The following is a 22,454-nucleotide window of genomic DNA, read 5'->3' as shown; positions in this document are numbered from 1 at the left end:
TGGTATCACCTACAGAAGCATACTGAAAAATAAAGATAGTACAGTGACCGGGCATCACACATGCTGTTTCACAATCTGTTGATGGAAACTCAACATATTGGCTTGTCTTTCTTCCCTGCTTGACGTTACCAATCATCTTTTCAAAAGCACAATTTGTATCAATCGTGTTCACAACTGACATGTGTAATACAGGATTCTAGGCAAACAAACCAGTAGAACAGAGACCAGGTTGGGCAGTATTTTCTATTTTTCTAGGTAACAATGTAACACACATACATAATACATTCCCAATACATAGGGAAAAGAAGAAAGTGAGCCATTTAAACGCTCTGGCCCACATAGTGTACACACACATATCAGGCCACAATAAAGCTGTTTACCAAAGCTCTTACCAACTGAGTTCATTTGACATCATGACCATTCACAAAGGCAGCATTCCATTCTCTTAAGATGCAAAATAGTTGTACACTATTCAAAGACACTCTTGTGCTTTTCAAGTATTGAAAGCTTCTAAAAAATGTTTACAAGGCTGCAGTTTTAAATCATATAATAAATAATAATAAAAATGCTTGGCTTTGAGCAATAAAAATAACAATACAATAGTAATTGCAAAGCTGGGATGTGTTTCTCGAAAGTGAAGTTGTTAGCTAGTTAGCAACTTGGGTAGTTGACAATGGGAAATTGCATCGCAAACAACAAAGTAGCTAATGTAGTTAGCAACTATGGTTTCGAGAAATGCATCCCTGAGCTGCTTTAGCCTGCCAGGCTTCCCCTCTCCCTCTGGCATGAAGAGGAAGCAGATGTATTTTGAAATGGGGGGGTCTGCTCTGCTGCATACGGTACAGGCACTGAGATCATCTATATGGCATGGCTAGGTTTCTTCTTCTTCAGCAGGTTGGGTGGAGCCACACGCCCCCTGAGATCCTGAGAAGTGCGGTGACCCGGGAGGAGCTGGCCAGCAGGCGGAGGAGGAGTTGGAGGCCATGCCAGGTGCTGGGTTCCTGGGGAGAGAACAGATAGCCCCACCAGGATGACTCAAGTGAGTGGGATTGCAATACATGACCATCTGTGAGTGGTGAGCTAACATGAGATTGTGTTTCAAAAAGGCTACTCTTTTGTGTTTTGTTATCGCTTGCTATCCCATGGTGGGTGGGGGGTAGGGGGTCACCTACACACACAGTAGCTTGCACTCGAGTCACCTCAATCTTTTATCTATTCTAAGTAAAATAGAACATTATGGGCAGGCCCCCACTGATCATAATTGTTCAAACAGCATTCCTCAACACAGATTGTCAGATCTGCTGCCAAAATACCAAACTTGACCTTTTTGTACCGACCAAACCCCACCACTCCCCATCCCCACCCTGGCAGAAGAAGGAACTAAAAACAAACAAAAAAACCACATTGGAGGCCCTAGCTAGCATCTCACCATGACTGTGACTTTCGGACTCTGGTTGCAGCGTCTCTCCTCCGAAGATGCACAAAGTCGGGCAGCAGGTCCCTACCAATCAGATCCGTCCTGTTAAGGTTGAGGTGGAACATGGCGGGCGGACTCATGTCAAGCTCCAGCAGCATGATGTTCTCTGCCTGTAGAGTGCACACCAGACAATCAGAGACAATGAGATTTTTAATTCTGAATTACATTAACTGACTTTAATTCTGCAGAAAGCTTAATTCCGCTTTGAAAACGTAAACAACACCTTTTAATTCTGAATTAAAGGAAAGATCAGCGTAAATTCAAAGGAACTATTTAATTCGTAATTATTGATTCGTAATTAAAAACATCATGTAAACATAGTGAATGTGGCTGTTAGCAGTGAAGCATTGTATTGCAGTGTGATTTCTTTTCACTATTGACTGAGAAGGTTTTCTTTCATCCAATCACACCTTATCCACTTGAATTTCCCTTTTTGGACAATAAAGTTTACTTCGACTTTGATTTTGAACATAGTTAAGACCTATCTACAGAACGTGTTAAACCCTCTGAAAACATGGCCTGCAGACTTAATTTACTCAAGGCAAGAAAATCAGGAATCCAGGTAAGGCTGGACCGATATATCGGCCCTACCAATATATCGGGCCGATATATTTATATATATATATATATATATATATTTAAAGATATTTTTATGGGCTTTTTGGGCCTTTATTTTGGATAGGATAGTGAAGGTGCAACAGGAAGTGAGTGTGGAGAGAGATGGGGCAGGGCTGGGAATGACCCCGGCCGGACCCGAATCAGGGTCCCCATGGGCATGCAAGCCCAAGTGTGGGGGGCTTAGCACGCTGCGCCACAGCGCTCCCCATATCGGGCCGATATTTAGCATTTTTGGGATATCGGTATCGGCCATACTTTCAATAAATTTCCACCGATAAGTTTGTATAATTTTCACAACCAATTTTGCAGCCGTTTCGTTCTGAATGCATCTTCTATTCTGCTCTCCCCACTTTGAATCCATGACAGTTCATTACTGTAACTAAATATATGTGTACATATGATAACAATTTATATTTCATAACATTTTATTATGAACAATATTTCTATATATATCGGTTGCACATATCGGTTATCAGCCTCCCATTTCCATAAATATCGGTATCGGTATCGGCCCTGAAAAAAACCATATCGGTCGGGCCCTAAATCCAGGCTCTTTTGTTCACTGTTTTACTTCCTCTACCACCAGGTTAACTTGACGTGGTGCAGGTCATCATGGTACAGTGCAAGTCATCCTGGTTAATGCTGTTTATTTGTAAGTAACTGTACTTCTTTAAGGAGCTTTCAAACTCTTTACATTGTATATAATACTTTTCCAAAATGTCCTCTATATGATCATGCATCACCACCACCCACCCTGTATCTTGTAGGGTCTCCGGAGGCTGCCGCAGACTGGGCATACTGGCTGAGGGGCCTCTTGTATCCAGCTACTGATGTTGGTCTTCGCTTCACACGACAGTGGCTGCTGCTGGGTTGGTAAAGTACACAGTTTTCAGTCACTATTTGTCCATTGCTGAGATGGCAAAAGGATTAACATCACTGATATTGCCAGGTGGATATACTGTAATTATACTGTAATTATATCTGGTTTCGGAAAGTAACTGACCTACAGTAACCGACATTTAGAGAATGTTTGGACATGAATATTTGGTGTCATATCTGAATTATCACTGTCTATGCCATCTTTTAACAATTTGCGTCAACTTTTTCTGCACTCCGGTTTGATAGATGCACTATTACGTTCATTATGTAAGACTGTTGCATCAAGTCCTAAGTTTTTCTTTTGTTTTTTAGAAATGTAAAAGTTTGATCCTTTACCACCTGACCTGTTTCTACAGTGTCTACTAGTAAACTATTTTGTGACTGAGGACTATGTACTTTACAGGCTCTCCTGAGGAACCTAATGTTTAAGTTCATGTGCCGTTTGGATAAGTCTGAAAACTGCATTATAATGATGCTCACAAGTGCCAGATATAGCTCTGGCCGATACCAATCATATATGTGGAAACATTGGTATGGCTGCCTTTTAAGACCGTCATGACTTGGTTTGTATATGCTTTGGCATCATTGCTGGGATTTTTTTATTATTATTAATTTTTTTTTTCCTGCACATTCTATTTCTATTTATATGATGTGTGTCTGCCTATTGGGCACTGAGCCTGTAATAAAGTTTATATATATACAGTGTAACTTCCGTCTTCATCAGAAGGACCCCATGAAGAAGACGGAAGTCACACTGTAGAAACAGGTCAGGTGGTAAAGAATAAAACTTATACATGATGACTGAAACTCAAGAAAAACGTAACACTTTGCTGTACTCACTTCTCAGAAGGAATCAGTGGCATCATCTTCCACTGGTCTTCTTCACTGTCATACTGCAGTCGGTTCATTATCTTATTTTTCTCTTCCGGTGGGATGAAATTCTCGATTATCAAATTCCTAGAGCACAAACGACAGACTGTCTTACAGCTAAAATGGTTCAATAACACGGTAATAGGTACATTAATCATCTATTGCATGCTTAACTTTCATAAAGTCTAATGCAGGCTGTGGGATAAAGGTTTTCAGACATAGGGCAAAAAGTCAGTGGTGTTAGTGTATAAGTGAAGCAAATGCTAAAAGCATGCAAAAGTTATACACAGTCTATTTTGGAAGTGACTAGTGAATTCAGATTTTTAAGTGACTTGTTTCATTGTGTCAGAGTGTGAATTATGTGACTTTAATAATTATCAACATGCAATTGAGAGGATGCCACCGCCCCATAAGGAACATGACCTAAAGGTGTGTAGTGGATTGAAAGCGGTGAAAGTTAGTGCTGCTTACTTAAACTTCATTTCTCTGATCAGTTCATGTTGCGTTTGTTCCAGCTCTTGTCTCGTAGCCACATGCTCATCAATGATATCCCCAATTTCAGTCTTAACCAGCTGTAACCTTGCATGCAACTGTGTGCCAAACAACATAACCAACAAACGTTAAATCGTTAAGTGCGTTAACCAAAAAGTTAACAGATTGTAATCAAAGCAGGCATTGACTAAATCCCAGTGATATAAGAGTTAAAGTCAAAATAGCTTTTGCATGTGAAGTAAAAGCATTGCATTGTTATCTCTGCCAAATGAATAGGACTGCTGTGGTGACTTTAGAGGAAGGAAAAAGCTGAGCGCTCTTGATGAACCAGTAAACTCTGCTGGTGCTCTTGAAGTCAAATAGACAAATGTCCCTTTTTCGTAGACTTGGTGGCCACTGGGCCTACTTCAGGCAACTCTTGCATATGAGCCAAGGAGAAATAAAGTTCTTTAAGTTAAAAACCCTTTATTGTTTTTAATAAAGGGTTTTTAACTTAAAGAACTTTATTTCTCCTTGGCTCATATGCAATTGTTGCCTTGAGTAGGCCCAGTGGCCACCAACTCTACAACTGCTGTGGTGAATTGGACAAGTTGGCCAACCAACCCTCTTGAGTTTCTTGGTCTTTAGTTCGACCTCCTGCTGCATAGTGGTGAACGTCTCCCTCAGCTCCTCCGTCTCCTCATCCTGCTCCCACATCTGCTGCTCCATCTCTCTCTCTTTTCTCATCTGTCCAGGTCAAGGCACAAAAAAGTGAAAGGTAAAGCCCGATTGGGAAACTCCAACTCCCATGTCATTGTGACAAAGCACTCCACAGCACACAAGTGAACACTGCACACAACAAAATTGCATTTATGCCTTACCCGTTCAAGGGGGCAGCCCTCAATGGCGCCCCAAGGTAGCAGTGTGGCGGGACAGTACCATGCTCAGGGTACCTCATTCATGGAGGAGGATGGAGGAGAGCACTGGTTGATTACTCCCCCCACCAACCTGGCGTGTCGGGAGTCGAACCGGCAACCTTTGGGCTACAAGTCTAACACCCTAACCACTTACCCATGACTGCCCTTCAAAAAAAGCATAACAATTCAAGCCGAGTGACGTCAGTTTTGGCATCAGCCTGCCAACACCCCCTCACGGTAGTATTAAAAAAATAAAACACACTAATTCCCCTCCAATGGCAACTAAGCACCGCCCCCCCTTTCAGCTGTCTCCTTCTCAGTGCCCCCATAGTGCTCCCCAACGCCCCTTGGGAGCTTTATAGCCCCCTTTGACAACCAGTACTGTAGACATGGAAATTTTCAAATTCAGGGCATTGGGTAGAAAGAGAAATGAAGAGAGGGGACTGGAGTTGGGGTGGACCAAAATCACTCAATTGATATTATCTTTGTCATCATCATCCCTTTCCATGTCGGTGCAAAAAAAGCACATCGTCGTCATGTGTCCAAGGCTCTAAATTAGCACCAGCCAACCAGCCTAATGCTACAAAAAAATCAGTTTGGCTGGTAGAAAACACCAACTTACTAGCCACTTTATCCCATTAGTGAGTGTGTGTTTGGCTAGTAAGATTAGCATCTACTATCCATTTTGGCTGGTGATGAAAAAAGTTAATTTAAAGCCCTGCTTGTGTCTCTTACCTGCTCTGCGATTTCTTGCCTCCTCAGTTCCAGCGTTTTCTGTTGCTCATTAGTGTGATCCACGATATTCTTCCCACCAACTAACAGCTTGCTTTCCATAGACTGGGGAAAAAGTAAACAATGCAAGGTTGTGAAAATCAGAATTTGCTGATACAAAAAAAATACCCATTATAGCTCAGTCAGAGGACTTTTATAGCATTATTATAATATTACAATTAGCTGAAGTATTTTGTAATCCATATCGACTTACAGTTATTATCATTACAGGGTATTGGTTACAGTCCCTGGAGCAGTGCAGGGTTTGGTGCCTTACTCAAGGGCACCTCAGCCATGGAGTGAGGTAGAGAGTGGAGGAGTGGGATTCGAACCTGCAACCCTCTGATCGAAAGTCCATCTCCTTAACTACTAGGACACGGCTGCCCCACTTGTCTTGCTTGTTCTATCATCCCTTGAAAATCCCTTGATGGTGAAAATCCCAATTCTCACCTTATATTTCTCTATGATGAGCTCCATGGCCTCCTGCTCCTGCTGCAGTTCCTCCACCGTCTTCTCCTTCTCCTCAGGAAGCCTGAACATCTCCAGCTCCTTCAGGTTGCCATTCACACTGTTCCGGTACTTGAGTTTTTCTGCTCTCCTCTTCACTTCACTCGTTGCATCTCCTCCACCTTGACCTTCCCTCTCCTCGTAAAGTGTCTCCGCCACGTCCACACCTCCCCCGTATGGCTTCTCCACCTCTCCGCTGCTCATGCTCCTCTTCATCCTCACCATGCTGTCTCTCCTCTTCCTCCTCCTCTCCTTCGCCAGCATCCCTCGCTCCTCGAGTTGTGCTTTGAGCCGGGCGATCTCCTCCTGAAACTCCCTCAGCAGGGCGTCTTTGGGGTCTTCGTTGATGCGAGGCTTGTTCTTGATGTTCTTGGCCCTGTTGGCATAGCGCAACGTGGTGATGGTCTCCTCGTAGTTGCTAGAGGCTGGGCCGATGGTGGCTATCATAACTGTTTTGGAGTTGCCGCCCAGTGAATCCTGCAGCAGCCTGGTGAGCTTGGAGTCCCTGTATGGGACGTGCGTGCTCGTGCCATCCACCAGGGCGGATATGACATTGCCCAGTGCGGAGAGGGACAGGTTAATCTTTGCCGCCTCCTTGAAGCGCTTGCCTTTGGCCCCAGTCTTACTCTGACGCTCGCTCCCCGCCAGGTCCACCATGTTGAGCTTTCCCACACGGATGTGGTCTTCCCCATCCAGGCCTGTTTCGCTGCACTCCACGGTGACGATGAAGATGGCGTGTGAGCGAGAACTGCACTCGTTCATCTTGGTGAAGCCCACAGACCGAGACTGGTTCCCCAAGTTCATCACATGTTCAAGTTCCTCGATGCTCTTGGTCACCACTGATAAGAGGTCTTTCACATACACACCAGACTCTGGATTCTCTTTGAGTTCCAGCTTCTTGTTGTTGTCTTTGCACAACAGGTCTCGAATCTCCTCCTGGTAAATCTCAATATAGGAGACCCTTACCAAATAACTTTGATTTTGAGATCTGGATATGTGGGTGAAAATGTGATGGAATGAATTGGGAATGACTCCACGCTTTTCGGGGTCTGAGGGTAAGCCCTGCATTGTGTGGGTTTTACCTGTCCCTGTCTGTCCATAGGCAAAAATAGTTCCGTTGAAGCCGAGAAGAACGGAGTCCACTAATGGCTTACATGTGTAATCGTACAAATCATTTTGGGTGGAGGCCTTGTCATACACAGCGTCGAATGCGAATGTTTTCATGAGCGCGCCCGGCAGCGCCTTGGGATTACGCACCGCGACCTGTCCCAATCTGACGTCCACCTCAACTATTTTCTCCTGATTCATCGTCTCCTCTTTCTTATTGATGGGTCGACATCGCACCACCACCTTCACTGTTTCGCTATTCTTAGCCATAGACATCCTCCGCAGTCGCATAAGAACGTTATCCGAACTCTTCCGCGACATGTTAAAAAATGACGATTCACACAAGATAATATAACCTCTACCTCCGCCTTCGTCGCTTATCTTTATGGAGACGGGGATGCTCCCAGTGTCCCCAAAAACGCTTTATGTTCAAGGGCGATGCTGTCCTCCTCAGTGGCCGCTGTCGCAGTTCGTATCACAGTGTCACCTAATGAGAGATTCTGGGGCATCTTGATGCGTAATCTTCACCTACTACGCCACAAATTGATATGATATAGGCCACCACTATGGAATGATGCTTCAGGAACGAACCGACACTGACAGCCCAGCCCACTTCTGCACCTCTGTGTGGTACCCTCCCTGCTCCACAGACAATGGATAGGCTGCGAGCTGTCTCATAGCCCACGCCCTGTGCTGCTATAATAAATCAGTCCTAGAGAGGGTAGCTTCAGTCTCACCTCGAGACATCTCTTTTTTTGTTGTTGTTTCGGAATCAATCATCATCATTGCTGGGCTATCAAATGTGTTACTGGCGTAATCAATTTTAATCTTTTAGTCAGTGGAGAGGCTCGCACAATATCAACTTAATTAGCCTATCACTTTGTTTTGATCGGCTCAGGGAACACCCACAATGGCATATGGCTAAAACAGATGCCCATGCGCTATTGTTCTGACGTCATGCATCAATGTACCATGATACTCAACTTTTTAAATCCCCTAATTACAGAAAAAAAACCCTCATGACTGCGGAAGACCTACATTTAATGTAGGCAATTTTGAATACCCAAATTTCAATCATGTTATTGTCATCTTATTAGTCAGTTATAGCCAATGTATTGGATCAAACCTATGTCATATTAAACACAACATTATTGTCATCAACAACAACAATAAGCCTAATGATTATGACTATGCTCCCAATGAGAAAAAAGTATCGTGCCCGGTTTGGTTGTGCGTTTTTGGAGTGGAAAGACGCTGATGCCTCCCCACATTTTAAAATGTCAATCTTTCAAGTCCACTTTTCCCTCCATCACTTTTAAACACCATGGATGTAGGCCTATGCTATATTATCACAGCATCTTTACATCCCCAGGTTGATGTCATGTGGAAGCTAAAACTACAGTGCGTTACGCAACCTTTGGCCAATGGGAAGCTGGGAGGGTGTTTCCAGTTGCCCGTGTGTAGAACTTCACCGGGTCCGAGTGCAAACGGCGAACTCTTTCGCTCTGAACTCGGTGAACTAACTAACTCGGACAAGCCAGACAAAGCATTGCAACGCGGAATTTATAGTTCTTACTACAAAGTTTTAAACTCCCCCGTCTGGCTTTGGGAAGACAGAGTGGAAAAGTGGGACAATCTGCGTCGTTCGGAATGGAATATGATGGTCTCGCGAGTTGCCAATAGCGACGGTGTAGTTTACTTTCACCAAAGGTCAGGTCGTTTTTGTTTTTGCTGATTCAGCCGAAAAGCATCACTCATTTAACTCATTTTTTAGTTGTGTCTGGTCATATTCAGTTGTGAAACATGGCATGGGAACCTAAACGTGTCAGGCTGCTGTGCATGCTGTCGCTAACTTTTGGATTTTTCATAGTCGAAGTTGTTGTCAGCAGAATTACCTCTTCTCTTGCCATGCTTTCGGACTCGTTTCACATGCTGTCCGATGTGATAGCATTAGCGGTGGCTCTTGTGGCCGTGCGCTTTGCAGAAATCACTAAGTCCACTGCCAAGAATACCTTTGGCTGGGTCAGGGCTGAAGTGATGGGCGCATTGGTTAATGCCGTGTTCCTGACAGCGTTGTGCTTCACGATCCTGCTGGAGGCCGTGGAGCGCTACACAGTTCCTCATGAAATCGAAAATCCACGGGCTGTTATCTGGGTCGGCGCTGCTGGTCTTCTCGTCAACCTGTTGGGCCTCTTTCTGTTCCATGAACACGCTGGACATGGACATTCTCATTCGCATTCTCATTCTCATTCACACGGGGCCAAGAAGAGCAAAGCAGAGAAATCCAATAAAACCGGACGTGGTGATGGGACACCAGAAGACCTTTCTTGTAACCTAGTCATGAACATCGGGAAAGAGAAGAAAAGTGGTGAGTAAAACAATTATAAACTTTTACATTTGGTTAAACAATAGGCCTACCCTTTCTCTGTGAGCCTATTCATGTAATTTACAGTTGACCTATGCAGAAAACCTACAGAGGAATGCCATTGCTTTTTGGTTAGTTTAGCTGCCACTGTTTCATGCAAGTTTATTTTCCTCATTATTATGTGTTAATGTCCTTGTCTGCGTCTGTAACTTTTTGTTGGCTGCCATTTTCACCACTAAGCTTACTCCCAGTCAGAAGAGACACGATTTAGTCTCAATAGGACAATCCTGGGCCAGAATAAATAAAGGATAGATAAATAAATAAAGAAGTGAAAGTTCTACCTCTTAAATGGTTTTCCTGTCTCCTTGCAGCTCAGGTGCGCTGCAACGATGAGGTGGCGGTCCAGTTAAATGGCGAGGTGCACGTGGAGGAGGTGGACGTGGAGGCCAGCCACGGCGGCTCTCAGCTCAACATGCACGGCGTTTTCCTCCACGTCCTCGGCGACGCCCTGGGCTCCGTCATCGTGGTCGTGAACGCTCTCATCTTCACCTACGTCTGGCGGCCGTGTCCCTCCACAGGGCCGTGCCACAACCCCTGCTTCACCCAGCACTGCCCTCACCAGCACCACCATCCGCCCTCTAACGGGACATCGTCGTCCTCGGAGGAGGCCGCGGCCGTGCCCACTGCTGGGCCCTGCTGGGTGCTGTACCTTGACCCCACCCTGTGTGTGGTGATGGTCTGCATCCTGCTCTACACCACCTACCCTCTGCTGCGGGAGTCTGCGCTGATCCTGCTGCAGACGGTGCCCAAGAGCGTGGACGTGCAGCGCCTGCGCATCCGTCTGCGCAGCCTGGAGGGCGTGCTGGCCGTGCACGAGCTGCACGTCTGGCAGCTGGCCGGCAGCCGCATCATCGCCACGGCGCACATCAAGTGCCACGACCCCGACGCCTACATGGAGGTGGCCAAGCGCGTCAAGGGCATGTTCCACGACGAGGGCATTCACGCCACCACCATCCAGCCCGAGTTCGGGGGCAGTAGCGTCTTGGGGCTGGATGTCGGCGGATCTGCAGCCACCCTGTGCGAGCTGCCTTGTCAGGTCCAGTGTGCCCCAAAGCAGTGCTGTGGTGGGACTGGGGCTCTGGCTATCGTCCCAGCCGCCGCCACCGCTAGCAGACGGAGCAGGCAGCAGGAACCACAGCGCCGGGGTCAGTATCAGTCGCACAGTGGGACGGCTGTGACCTACACAGAGGACCAAGGGGCCGAGGTCCGCCTGCAGAAAGACGACTCGGAGTCCTCTGTGTGAGATCTGGTTTTATCAAAACCTCTGAGGTGGACGGCAAAGTTTAATTTGTCAACCGTTTCATATTCTGCACAGATATCATTCCTCCCCGTCTTTCATATTTTTCTGTTTCTCTCCTTCTCTACTGACCTGAAACATGGGATTTTCCACTGAAAGCTTTTAGACTTGTGACTGACCCAGAAAGGCCAGGGGTCTTGTCTGGAATGTGAATGTGCCTACTGGACCAATCTACTGTATGCATCATGTGAGCATCACATTAGTAATAGTGAATGAATGCATGGATTGGACCAGGAAACAGCCTATCGTACTTTGCCAAGTTATTTTGCTACAAGCTACCTCTTTGGACGTCTTCAGCAAGCTACTGTATCTAAAAACTGGTGTTCCCCATCAGTTACCGGTACAGCTACACTGTATCTGAAATCTAGTGTTGCGTGATCGCAATCTGGGAAAGTCACTGATTAATTTGAAGAGTGCCTGAATGGACCTTTTTTTCCTTGCCTCAGGCATGTTTTTTTTGTTCTTTTTCAGAGTTTTATAATCATAAAAGAGTGTGTCTGATTATAAACGTTTTATAATGACTTTATTCTTCTTTTGTATTCTAAAGCAATTTGTATCACAATGCCACAAAAGAGAACGCCCATGTAGCATATGAGAAGTGTTACTGTACACAACACAATAAGCTGTGTAGATTATAGAGAGGTACTTTATTGCAATGGCAGCAGGGAGTTGTGTAATATTCAGAAATATCATAGACCATACATCATGACTCAAAGCTTGATTTGCTGGAAATACTATTAAATTATTTTAAATGACACTGGTTCAATTTTATTCCTTTATTAAATTCTCTATTTTCATTCTTAAATGTAGCACTTGGCTATATTACAAATTGGTGTATTTATTGTCCGTTGGTATGACCGGTTAGTACTATCGTTGTGTTATTTGCATCTGGATTTTTTTTCTTCTGCCGTTCCCCAATATTTAGCAGAATGCTACCAACCAGGACAATCCACCCGGTCTGGCATATTGGTCTGGAACAGTGTTATCCAAGTACTTCACTAACAGCTGCGCAAATAGAGTTGTGGGGTTTCTTTTTTTTCTGGGTGGACCTTGAGACCAACCACCACATGTATTGCTGTTTACACAGCAGGTATATCCACTCAGCTCAGCTGTGGTATCACTGTTACCAGTACTGTCTGTGTCTGTGTCCATCTGTACTGATTCATCTCCAGTCGTGTGTGCCAGTGCATGAGTGGAGGCATTTAACTAGAAAAGGCTGGTGATCAAGCAAGAGCAATAGGTTTAAACACCCAACCAGCACTGTCTGATGCAATCACGTCAGAGTTGTGTAGAGCTCTGTGTGCTTAAACAATGGAGAAAGGCTTTCATTGAAATCTACTTAAGTCCCCAGTCCTCCAGCCTCTCTCTCTGGGCCCCACTCTGTCGTATATTGCCCATTGTCAAACAGCATTGGTTTTACACTATTTCCAGTGAATGCTTGGTATTGCCTATAAAGAGTGCTTTCTGTAATTGGTTACAACGTTGTCAAGCATTTGAAACATTTGCTCGATTTACTGTAATGCCTGATGAAATTGTATGAACCACTTCATCCTCTTCCAACTGTTGATCATATTGTTACATTTGAGAACACCATTATATATTTTTTTCTGTTAAATTGTAGAATAGAAATATCAATGCAATTGGTATTTAAAACATATGGGTGTTTGTTTTGTTTCAATGTCACAATAGTCTCTATCAAGAACAAATCCAACCTTCAGTAGCATAGATTTCAGCCCAGTGGTACTTTCGGAATTTGCGGACAAAAATCAGAGGCCTACATAGAGTTGTTCATGTGTTGTTTCATTTTTTATTAATTTAAATGTTTATGTATAATGGTGTGAGTGAATATGGAAACAGGCATGACTCTCAATGTACGGCTCTGAAAAAAAATGTTGCAATGCCGCCACCCGGTGGTATAAAATATCGTGTATGGACCCTGGACCAGAGTAGATAGAAGATGCTGCACGTTCTCCACCAGCACACTAGGCGGCGAAATACACAAGTGTAAGATAAAAATCAAAGAGAAAGAATTGTTTATGTACGTCACATGTGATGTACATGAGATGCATTACAATGCGAAGATACTGATGCTGGATGGTGTTTTAAGTTGCCTTTCATGTAGTTGAATGTGGCATTAATGCAGCGCTCGAGCTCCTACTGCAGATTGCAATTTACAGTAGGGCTGGCCAGGTATGTCTTTCATGTTGCATTCTCTGGCGACGTTAAACAGCAACAACTTTCTCCCTACGTTAGCTAAGCAAGACAACTAGCCTGTCATATCCATGTCGGATAGCTTATCAGAGAACAGTATTACACCAAATTGCCTTGACTTGCATTTTGAGCCACTTCAAATTAATGTTAACTATTAAATCTAAACTAAAATGGCTTATCCGCATGCTCAAATTTGTGCATATTGTTCAGGAAACCACATAGCTAACATTTGGCTACATGAAGTCAAGGTCAGTTGGCTGCAAGATAATAATCTCATACGAATCCATGTGTGTCGATCTTTTTCAGGTAGTGATGTCTCCTCGGCCACTATGGACGTTCTTCACGTCCGTTGGCATGAGAGGTCTACACACTGCCATAAGTCGCAAGACGTCATGCTGTTGTCTGCGTTTGTGTACGCCATACACAGGACTTGTGAGGTACACCACCCACTTGAACTTGGAGAGGGAACCACAGCGTGGGAAAGCTGCACTTCACACTACTGACAAGGGGCAACAGCCGTACATATGTTTGCAAAACGTTAGTTACAAAACTCCAATGCTAACGCTGTTTGAAGAGCGCTGGAAAACGCAAGTGCGATTCAGATCCACCAGTACCACCAAGCCTGTGCTGAAACAGGGTGGCCTCCCCGGGAAAAGAGCTCTGAAAGGCCCTAGAACGAAACAGCCGTCAAGGTCCAATCAGCCACAGCCAGAAGAGGATCCGGTAGGGCCTCTTCCTTGATCCTTGACATTACGGACAGATTTCCCTTCATCATTTCTATGCCATCTGTTCCAACTGTCCATTTTGAAGTGTACTCTGTTGTCTCTCTGTCTGTCTGTCTGCAAGTGTGTGTTGTCTGTCTCTGCCTGTCTGTCTGCTTCTTTTCCGCTTCTTTCTTCTGCAACTTTTTGGGCCACAGATTCCTAATAGAGCAGAAAATTCCCAAGATCTACTCCTTCATAATCACACAAATTACAGTTACCTCTCCTCATTGGGTGAATATAACCAATATGATTACGGTAGATACATTTCAGAGATCTGCTTAACTGCTGTAGCATTTTCATGTCTAGCATTGCTACAAACTTCTTCACAGATTCCCTGACAATGTGTCTTGGACCCCCCGGGGTCCCCACTGTGAGAACCACTGGCCTTTATAACAGTAGTTTTATAGCTGTTCTATTAGCACATTTTTTATATTTTCATACTCTGTGGTGCACACCTTGAAGGGAAACGTCACATGTACTGTATATATAATAATAAAGTCGTTCCGTTCTGTTTTAATGAACATCCATGCTCTGACCCATTTCCGGCAGGATGTAATGCAATGCATTGCCTTTGCGACAGCAGACCAGTACCATTTGCCTACCTTGTGCCACGACCTCATAGCTAATGGCTTCTATGAAATCACAGATCTGCCAAGAGGTTGGTTAGTGAGTCGCCCTTATACTTGGCAATTCACATTTCAACAAAAATATTCCGAATTCAGCATTCAGAGACGATAGAACTGTAGAAGGAATACTTGACATTTCCTATGTGCTTTTTCCAGATGCTTCCAATGTGTTGGTGATTGGAACAGACAACGTATCCAAACCAAACGACAACGGCATGGTGTTCTTGTTCCGGTACACTGATCTCACACTGAGCTTACCGTATTGTTGACAAAAAAAGCAGTAGCCTGTTCATAATCAGACTTATTTACTGAATCCAAAATGTAAATACTGTATTTTATTACGTGCCATATTTTCCAAACTTAGGCCTGAAATACAAGTCGGTCAAAACTTTATTAGTTTGACCTGAACCTTGAGAATTGTTGAAGTAGTTCTGAATGACCTCAAGCTTGAAACGGCATTATTAATGTTCACAATGTGTTTTGTTTTTGTAGGGAAGGATCTGTGGTTTTCTGGAATGTCGAGGAGAAAACTGTATGTATCAACCTATCAACACTGCTATGCATGTTTTAATCCATTTTAATCCAAAGCGATATAGTTATTACAAGGTATTGGTTATAGTTCCTGGGTTATAGGTGCCTTGCTTAATGGCACTTCAGACATGGATAGGTGTAGGAATTCACTTTTTTCAGAATGCGAATTCAAATCTGCAACCCTCTGATAAAAAAAACAACTACCTACCTAACCACAAGGCCCTGTCTGCCCATCTCACAATCATGCTGTCTTCCTCCACAGCTTAAGACAGTGATGAGGATTCTTGAACATCATGAAATTCAGCCATACGAGATCGCCTTGGTCCACTGGGAAAATGAAGAAATTAACTACTCTATTGGAGTGTATGTATGTCAATAAGATTACTATGTATCTATGTCAATAAAGTTACTGTGTATGCATTAGTGGTGTAAACAATAATCGATTCGGCAATGCAATGCAATGCAATGCAATGCGGGGCATGGCCGATTCAATTCAATGCGGCAAGTTCCAGAATCGATGCGGCAATTTCAATTACTTCGGTGGATATTTCAGGAGAAAATGAATGTTAAATTATATAAATGCACTTCAAAGCATTGAAAACTGCAAGACTGATACAGAAAACAGCCAATAAAGTGTTGCTCAGTATCTGACTACTTATATTGCCTCATCATGACTGATGAAACATTTGCTTTGCTTTCAATAGAAATGTAATGCATTGCAATGCATCGTAGAATTGAATCAAATCGAAACGCTACCTCCCGAATAGGAATCAAATCGAATCGTGAGGGCATTGCCAATGCACCACTAGTATGCATACTTTGTGCACAACAACATATTGTGTCGTAAATCTAAGGTAAAGGTAAGATTTTAGTAATGCAGATGTTGTTGTTGTTTTTAATGTCATTTGCCAACAGATTCATCAAACTTTCTTTGCGTACAGACCATGTCCCCCAAAAATATAAAATTGCACTTGCCAGCTTTAGCATTTCATCTGATGATGTGTTGTGTTTGCTTTCTCTAAGAGGAAACTCTAAGCTTCATCGTGGGAGCTTCCTTCTCAATAGTGAACTGGACTATGAGCAGATGATACTGGAGAAATTTGCCTTTTCAAATGCACTATCTCTATCTGGTAGGTTTTAAAGACTCATTGCTTCCTTTGACATGTACAACAATCTGTGTGAACCAGGGCAGTGTGAGTATATATTCTTTAAAAGTTAATTTCTATCATTCTAGTGAAGTTGGCCATATGGGAGATCTCCCTGGACAATTTTGTCGAGTCGATTCAGTCAATCCCAGAGGTACATGGCATGCTGTTTTTGTTGTTGTTGTTGTTGTTGTTGTGTTGTTATTTTTATTTTATTTTTTTAAGGTGCACTGTGAAGGATGGTAGAGTAGGTATTGCAATGCTGCACCTTGAAACTGCTGCCTATTGCCAAATGTAATCTTTTAATCATGAATATCTAGTACTAAATAATAAACTAATATTTACTAGTATGACCAAAGTACAGCAAGTTTTGCAGCTACAAATGTTTATTTCTGGACATTCTAAATGGCGGAAGATCCACTTTGTCATGTATGAAAAGTGAAATTTTCCCAGTCATAATGAATACTAAGAATTTGATGGAGGTGGTAAATACATATTAGTGAAAAGGGTAACATTTGTGAATGGGCAACATGAGTTCTGGAAATTAAGTGTTACAAATATTTCACAGTGCACCTTTACAGAAAACTGAACTCATTGCATGTGCTTATTAACAAAATGCATTTCTCCCTCTCTCTCTCTCTCTCTCTCTCTCTCTCTCTCTCTCTCTCTCTTTTTTTTTATTCTTGGTGTTTGTTGATAGATGCTGAAATCAGGCCAGAGGGTAAAACTTTCAAGGTCTGAAGTTCTGCAGAAAATTGGAGAACTTTTTTCACTAAGGTAAAAAGAAAGGAAAGGCCCAACTATGCAGTCTGTTGACCATAAGTCGACAAAAGTTGTACATAATGTTAATTTGTATGCATCAACAATTACGAATAGGAAGCTGCCCTTTTTGAATGTCAGGTGAGTGTTTAAATGTTGTTTGTTTGCTTGTTGAAGGCACTGTATAAACCTAAGCTCTGACCTGCTGATGACACCAGACTTCTACTGGGACAGAGAGAACCTGGAGCAGCTATATGACAAAACCTGCCAGTTCCTCAGTATCAATCGCAGAGTTAAGGTATTATTAGCCTGATACCTTTGGCAAGGGTTTACACTCGATTAAGGGGCCCAGGTCCGGTGTTAAATGAATTTTTGCACGTTTAGCCCCTGAGGTGTAAGCAATGCCATAAAGGGATTCCCATCAAATTTTTGATGTTTGCTGTCACACTACCTGGACTTGTCAGTACCTGAGATTTTTTTTTTCTTCAGCCTTTTTTTGAGATCCTGGTAATTGTAATGGGGACAGGTGTTTTTTTACATTTAAAAACAACCATCTTGATTTATCCCCAATAACATCCAAAAGGTTATGCAACGAACATCAGCAGACAACTAGCAAACAGTGATGCCTTTTGGGAAAATATTTGGAGTAGGCCTATGTTAACATTTTTTAAAATACAAACAAAGTCTGCCCCCATTAGAATAGCTCAGATCTCGGAAAGAGCTGAGCCGAAAAATGCAGCATCACCGGGTACTGACAAGTGAAGGGTAGCGTGAGCAATACAACAGTATATTGAAATTGCCAGGGAATCATTGTATTGTGTTACAAACAAAAAACAAAAAAAAGCGTAGAATGGGAATTGATGTATTGAATAATGGACTTATCCTTTGATGGTCCTTCAAGAATTGTGTCACCCAAAATATGATGTATGTTACTGTTGCTCCATGGCCGACCACTGATGGAGTTTTTGGTGTACTTTGACTTTTTACAGTTTTGCCATGTTTTACCCTCACTCCTATTCTGACATGTCTGTGTACCCAGTTGATTTAATTGGAATGTGGCTGGGTCCTCTTTTTCCCTTTAGGTTGTGAATGAGAAATTGCAGCACTGTACAGAGCTGACGGACCTCATGAGGAACCACTTAAGTGAGAAACACAGTCTGAGACTGGAATGGATGATAGTTATCCTCATTACAATTGAGGTTAGATTTCCCTCCTTTTTATTTTTTGATAAAGAACTGCTTGGATAGCATAACCAAACTCTCGCCAGATAAAGGTAGTGAAAGTGAAAACCCAACTGGGAAACTCCAACTCCCATTGTGACAGTGTTTCACAGCACACAAGTGCACACTGCACACATCAAAATTGCATTTATGCTTTACCAGTGCAAGGGGGCAGACCCCAGTGGTGCCCAAAGGGAGCAGTGTGGCAGGATGGTAGCCGGGCTCTGCCCTACTGGTGACGCAACGCCTTCGGCTCAGCTACACCAGAGAGGGTCTATGGGTAGTACGAGAGAGAATTCTCGCGACTTCCGGGTGGTACTGTCCACTAAGTGGCGCCATCCAGACAGCGCAGAGGAGCGCTAAGCAGCGGCGTAGAGGCTGTAAGAATGAATGTGGTCCCATGGACCTCAACCACAGATGCTGCCATTGCTTTGGGAGAGAATTGGTATCATCGTTTGATTTTATTTTTCCCAAAGGCAGGATAAATTATCCTTTCAAACAGCACTTAGTTTGAATGTTTAAACTCGCTGGATCTTTGTAAAATACGTCTTTATTGTCAATATGACGTTACGAGTGGCTTCACACACTGCGTTTGGATTGGTCGGCCGGCTGCATTGCTGTGATCACAACGGCCGTAAAGCAATTTTGTTAACAAGATGCTAGCGGAGCCTGACTCATAAGTGCCAAAGCTGTAAGAAATCAGAAGGACATAACTCCCAGGTTATTGTACATTTAATTTAAATCCAGTTTCTCAGAACTTACAGTAATATTGTCAAGTTTCAGCCGACAGCGAGCACCATTGTCAGTTATTAGCGCCAGCCTTATGGGCTCTGCTGTCTCGACAGCGCTCCCTAGGTGAACTGCAGGCACGGGTTGGAGGGCGAGATTGGACACTGTATGTAAACCCACTGTGGCTACACACAGTAGGGCCAGGAGCTTGCTCAATCCCGCTACAACGGGAACTCCACCCACTTTGTCTGGAACCAATCAACTGAGCATTTCCAACCGTCCTGGGTAGAGGCATGTTCAAGGCAGTGACGTGGTTTAAGCAGAGACGTTCTATTGGGCTAAGAAATGTTTGTTTTAAACTTCGGCACAGCCCTCAACCAGTAGCAAGCCTAGGGAGGCGGGTTAACCAGGCCATGGAAACAAAGTTCTTCCTGTATGGAAACGCTAATCGTTATAGTCCTGGTCAGACCAGAATCGTGGTACGTGATCTGAAGTCTATGAAAATCAGGGAAGCAGGACGGTACCATGCTCAAGGTACCTCAGTCATAAAGAAGGATGGGGGAGAGTACAGGTTAATTACTCCCCCCAGCAACCTGGCGGGTCGGGAGTTCAACCAGCAACCTTTGGGCTACAAGTCTGACGCCCTAACAGCTTACCCATGACTGCCTTTAGTTCCAGATCACTCCACACATTATATCTGGGAAAGCAGCGGGGCCTTATCCAGTTGGGAGAGCTGCAAAAACATCCTTGCCACCAATAAATGCCTTCAAAAACGTTCTCTAGTAGTCTGTTCATCATCGTTTAAAGCAGTGTTTCCCAACCTTTTTTGTCTCACGTACCCCCTAAACCTCTTAGTTGGGCCATGAGTACCCCCTAATTCATGTTCTATATTGCTTTCTGATTCCTGATGTGACTGCTCCATACATTTGTTATAATGATAACATATTTCCAAGTACCCCCTGCAGTGTGCTCGCGTACCCCTAGTGGTACACGTACCCCTGGTTGGGAAACACTGGTTTAAAGAATTGATTCGATATGACAATACAGTTGTAATCTATGCGAGCCAACATTCACATCAGTTAAAATCTGTGTGCAGCGACTCTGGTGGGCCTATATATTTTTGGGCTACTTTGAAGCGACTTCTATCAGCCTCGGAAAGGGGGATGCAGTGGTGCATTCGCATCCCCACTTTTGGGCTCCCTAAATGAGGCTTTCTCAACTTTTACTGCAGACAAATGAGTGTAATGCAGCAGCAGTAACATTTTTAAGAAATAAAGAATCAAGGAAAAAAAATGCACCACCACTTTAAAACTCGTTCCAGCACCCTTGATCGGCCTATATTACAAATGTATGTATGGAGGCATTTTTTAATTTATCTGGTTTATCTGATGAGAGTCAGGATATGAATAACATACACCATCTACTGTGGACTGTATAATGGGATGAGCAGAGATCTTTCCATTAAATTACAATTTTGAAAATGTCCCAAGGTGTTAAAATGTCAATTAAATAAGTGTCTTTAAAATGTATACTGTATATGAAACGCTGCAAATTGTGTGAGATTTGAAGACGACTGCATCTGTGTTTTTTTTCTTTATCCTTTAGGTGATGTTCGAGCTCGCCAGGGTGATCTTCTGAAGGCTATTTAAGGTGTACTGGGCACAAGATTTATTTTTGTCATTTGCACAATTTCGGGAGTACAATAAATGCATTGTATAATAAATGTTTTTGTTTGTTTGTTTTTTAAATCTCCAAAGACTGCTGATTACTTTTTCATAAATGAACACTAGCTCACAGATTATTCTGCAGTGTTTGTAAAAGGGTAGGCTATTTATTTATCTGCCCTAATATAACCGTGTCATTTGAGCTGATAGACTGGCGTTGCTTTACTTTTGAAAATTTATATATATATGTATATCATGACAGTCACTCACACAACAACTCCACCATCCACAACCATGGCCGTAGCCAGCCATGTGAAGTAGCTGAGGTCCATGATGCGCGCGAAGCGCGCGCCGAAATTTTATTATTAATATAAAATATAAATTAAAAATGAATTCATAAAATAAATAAATATAGGCTACACAGGCCTATATATAGGGCCCTCCTCTATGAATGTATAGGCCTAATGTGAAATAGTAAATATGTAGACATGTATAATAATAAATATGTTGTAGTTTTCAGCCAACTCAGCCTATTCCCTTTGAATGGCTATGCTTTGGTATCATGCCTCTTTTATTATAAACAGCATCCTCCCAGTCAGTAAAGCCCTTTGTAAGGAAACTAAAGCTTGACCCTGAAGTTGCACAATAAGCTACATCCTCAGATGGCAAGTTGCTCAGCCATTCATATTTTTCTCCCAATGAAATTACACTTCAGCTGTTTTCCTCCAAAGATACAGGGATAGCTCTGTAGTGCAAACCACCTATTTTGGAGTAAACTTTTTTCTTCCTAGAGTCGCATCAAACGTTTTGTTTTTATTTACTTGTTATAGTTCTTCACAAGCGCAGAGGACAAAAGTCTTTCAACGAGAAAGAAAAGTAGCCTATCCCCCGCGCTCCTGAGCCATCTGATGCGTCACGGCTATGCAGGCACAGTAGTCACGGGAGCCTCTTCAGGTGTGGATATTTTACTGCGATTGACTCTGACGAAGACGTGGCAACGTCGATAGTCTTGGCACTTGTCCAAATTAACAGGAAAATATCCACACCTGAAGATGTTCCGGTGACCTCCTCTGTCAGTGTTTATCACATATGCTTTCCAATTTACAATCAATTACCTTTCACGGATATCCTGCTTTTACCTTTATGCAGCAGCTGATGCAGCAGCCGGCCTTCTTAAAATAATGACTCAAATGGCTTTTTAAGACACCATAGCCTACTTGTTACGCATGAGCTTTATGTAGGCTATACAACGGCTGGCTTTCTGTCAGCGGAGATCTCATCAAGCGCGGGCTTTCTCAAAGCGGAGATCTCACCAAGCGCGTGCTTAATGGGCGCGTTCGTGACGGCACATTACTGCGCAGGCTGCACACGCACACTTTGCCATTTCAATGCATTTTTCCAACCAGAAAGCATGGTAATTTTGCTTTGCGCAATGCTCTGTCACGAACGCGACCAAACACTTGCGA

The 22,454-nt window shown here is 43.3% G+C and overlaps 3 protein-coding genes across 5 annotated transcripts; 2 read left to right on the top strand and 1 right to left on the bottom strand.

The window, feature by feature from the left end:
* Positions 1-46: 46 nt before the first annotated feature.
* Positions 47-8,410, bottom strand: kif3cb (kinesin family member 3Cb). Of its 2 annotated transcripts, none has more exons than XM_063184249.1 (8): positions 6,454-8,410; positions 5,968-6,069; positions 4,940-5,062; positions 4,316-4,434; positions 3,815-3,931; positions 2,849-2,960; positions 1,430-1,587; positions 47-1,001 (listed from the first exon to the last, which is right to left on the bottom strand). In XM_063184249.1, the coding sequence occupies exons 1-8, from the start codon at positions 7,936-7,938 to the stop codon at positions 872-874; spliced, it is 2,346 nt and encodes a 781-aa protein (XP_063040319.1). In that variant the 5' UTR covers positions 7,939-8,410; the 3' UTR covers positions 47-871. The 2 variants fall into 2 exon arrangements, with proteins under 2 accessions (XP_063040319.1, XP_063040320.1); XM_063184250.1 differs by having other exon boundaries at positions 2,849-2,957.
* rmnd1 (required for meiotic nuclear division 1 homolog) lies at positions 2,868-21,052 on the top strand. Of its 2 annotated transcripts, none has more exons than XM_063184252.1 (12): positions 2,868-2,964; positions 13,857-14,273; positions 14,864-14,972; positions 15,097-15,172; positions 15,433-15,472; positions 15,734-15,834; positions 16,495-16,601; positions 16,706-16,770; positions 17,317-17,393; positions 17,553-17,673; positions 18,458-18,574; positions 20,930-21,052. In XM_063184252.1, the coding sequence occupies exons 1-12, from the start codon at positions 2,926-2,928 to the stop codon at positions 20,960-20,962; spliced, it is 1,302 nt and encodes a 433-aa protein (XP_063040322.1). In that variant the 5' UTR covers positions 2,868-2,925; the 3' UTR covers positions 20,963-21,052. The 2 variants fall into 2 exon arrangements, with proteins under 2 accessions (XP_063040322.1, XP_063040323.1); XM_063184253.1 differs by having other exon boundaries at positions 2,948-2,968; positions 20,930-21,051.
* LOC134435349 (proton-coupled zinc antiporter SLC30A1-like) lies at positions 9,312-11,865 on the top strand. The gene is made up of 2 exons (XM_063184251.1): positions 9,312-9,985; positions 10,354-11,865. Exons 1-2 carry the CDS (start codon positions 9,421-9,423, stop codon positions 11,283-11,285), a joined length of 1,497 nt encoding a protein of 498 aa, XP_063040321.1. The 5' UTR covers positions 9,312-9,420; the 3' UTR covers positions 11,286-11,865.
* Positions 21,053-22,454: the final 1,402 nt, after the last annotated feature.

The sequence above is a fragment of the Engraulis encrasicolus genome, chromosome 19 (genome assembly GCF_034702125.1).
Source record: "Engraulis encrasicolus isolate BLACKSEA-1 chromosome 19, IST_EnEncr_1.0, whole genome shotgun sequence".
NCBI classification, from domain to species: domain Eukaryota; kingdom Metazoa; phylum Chordata; class Actinopteri; order Clupeiformes; family Engraulidae; genus Engraulis; species Engraulis encrasicolus.
This window is presented reverse-complemented; position numbering and strand designations above follow the sequence as displayed.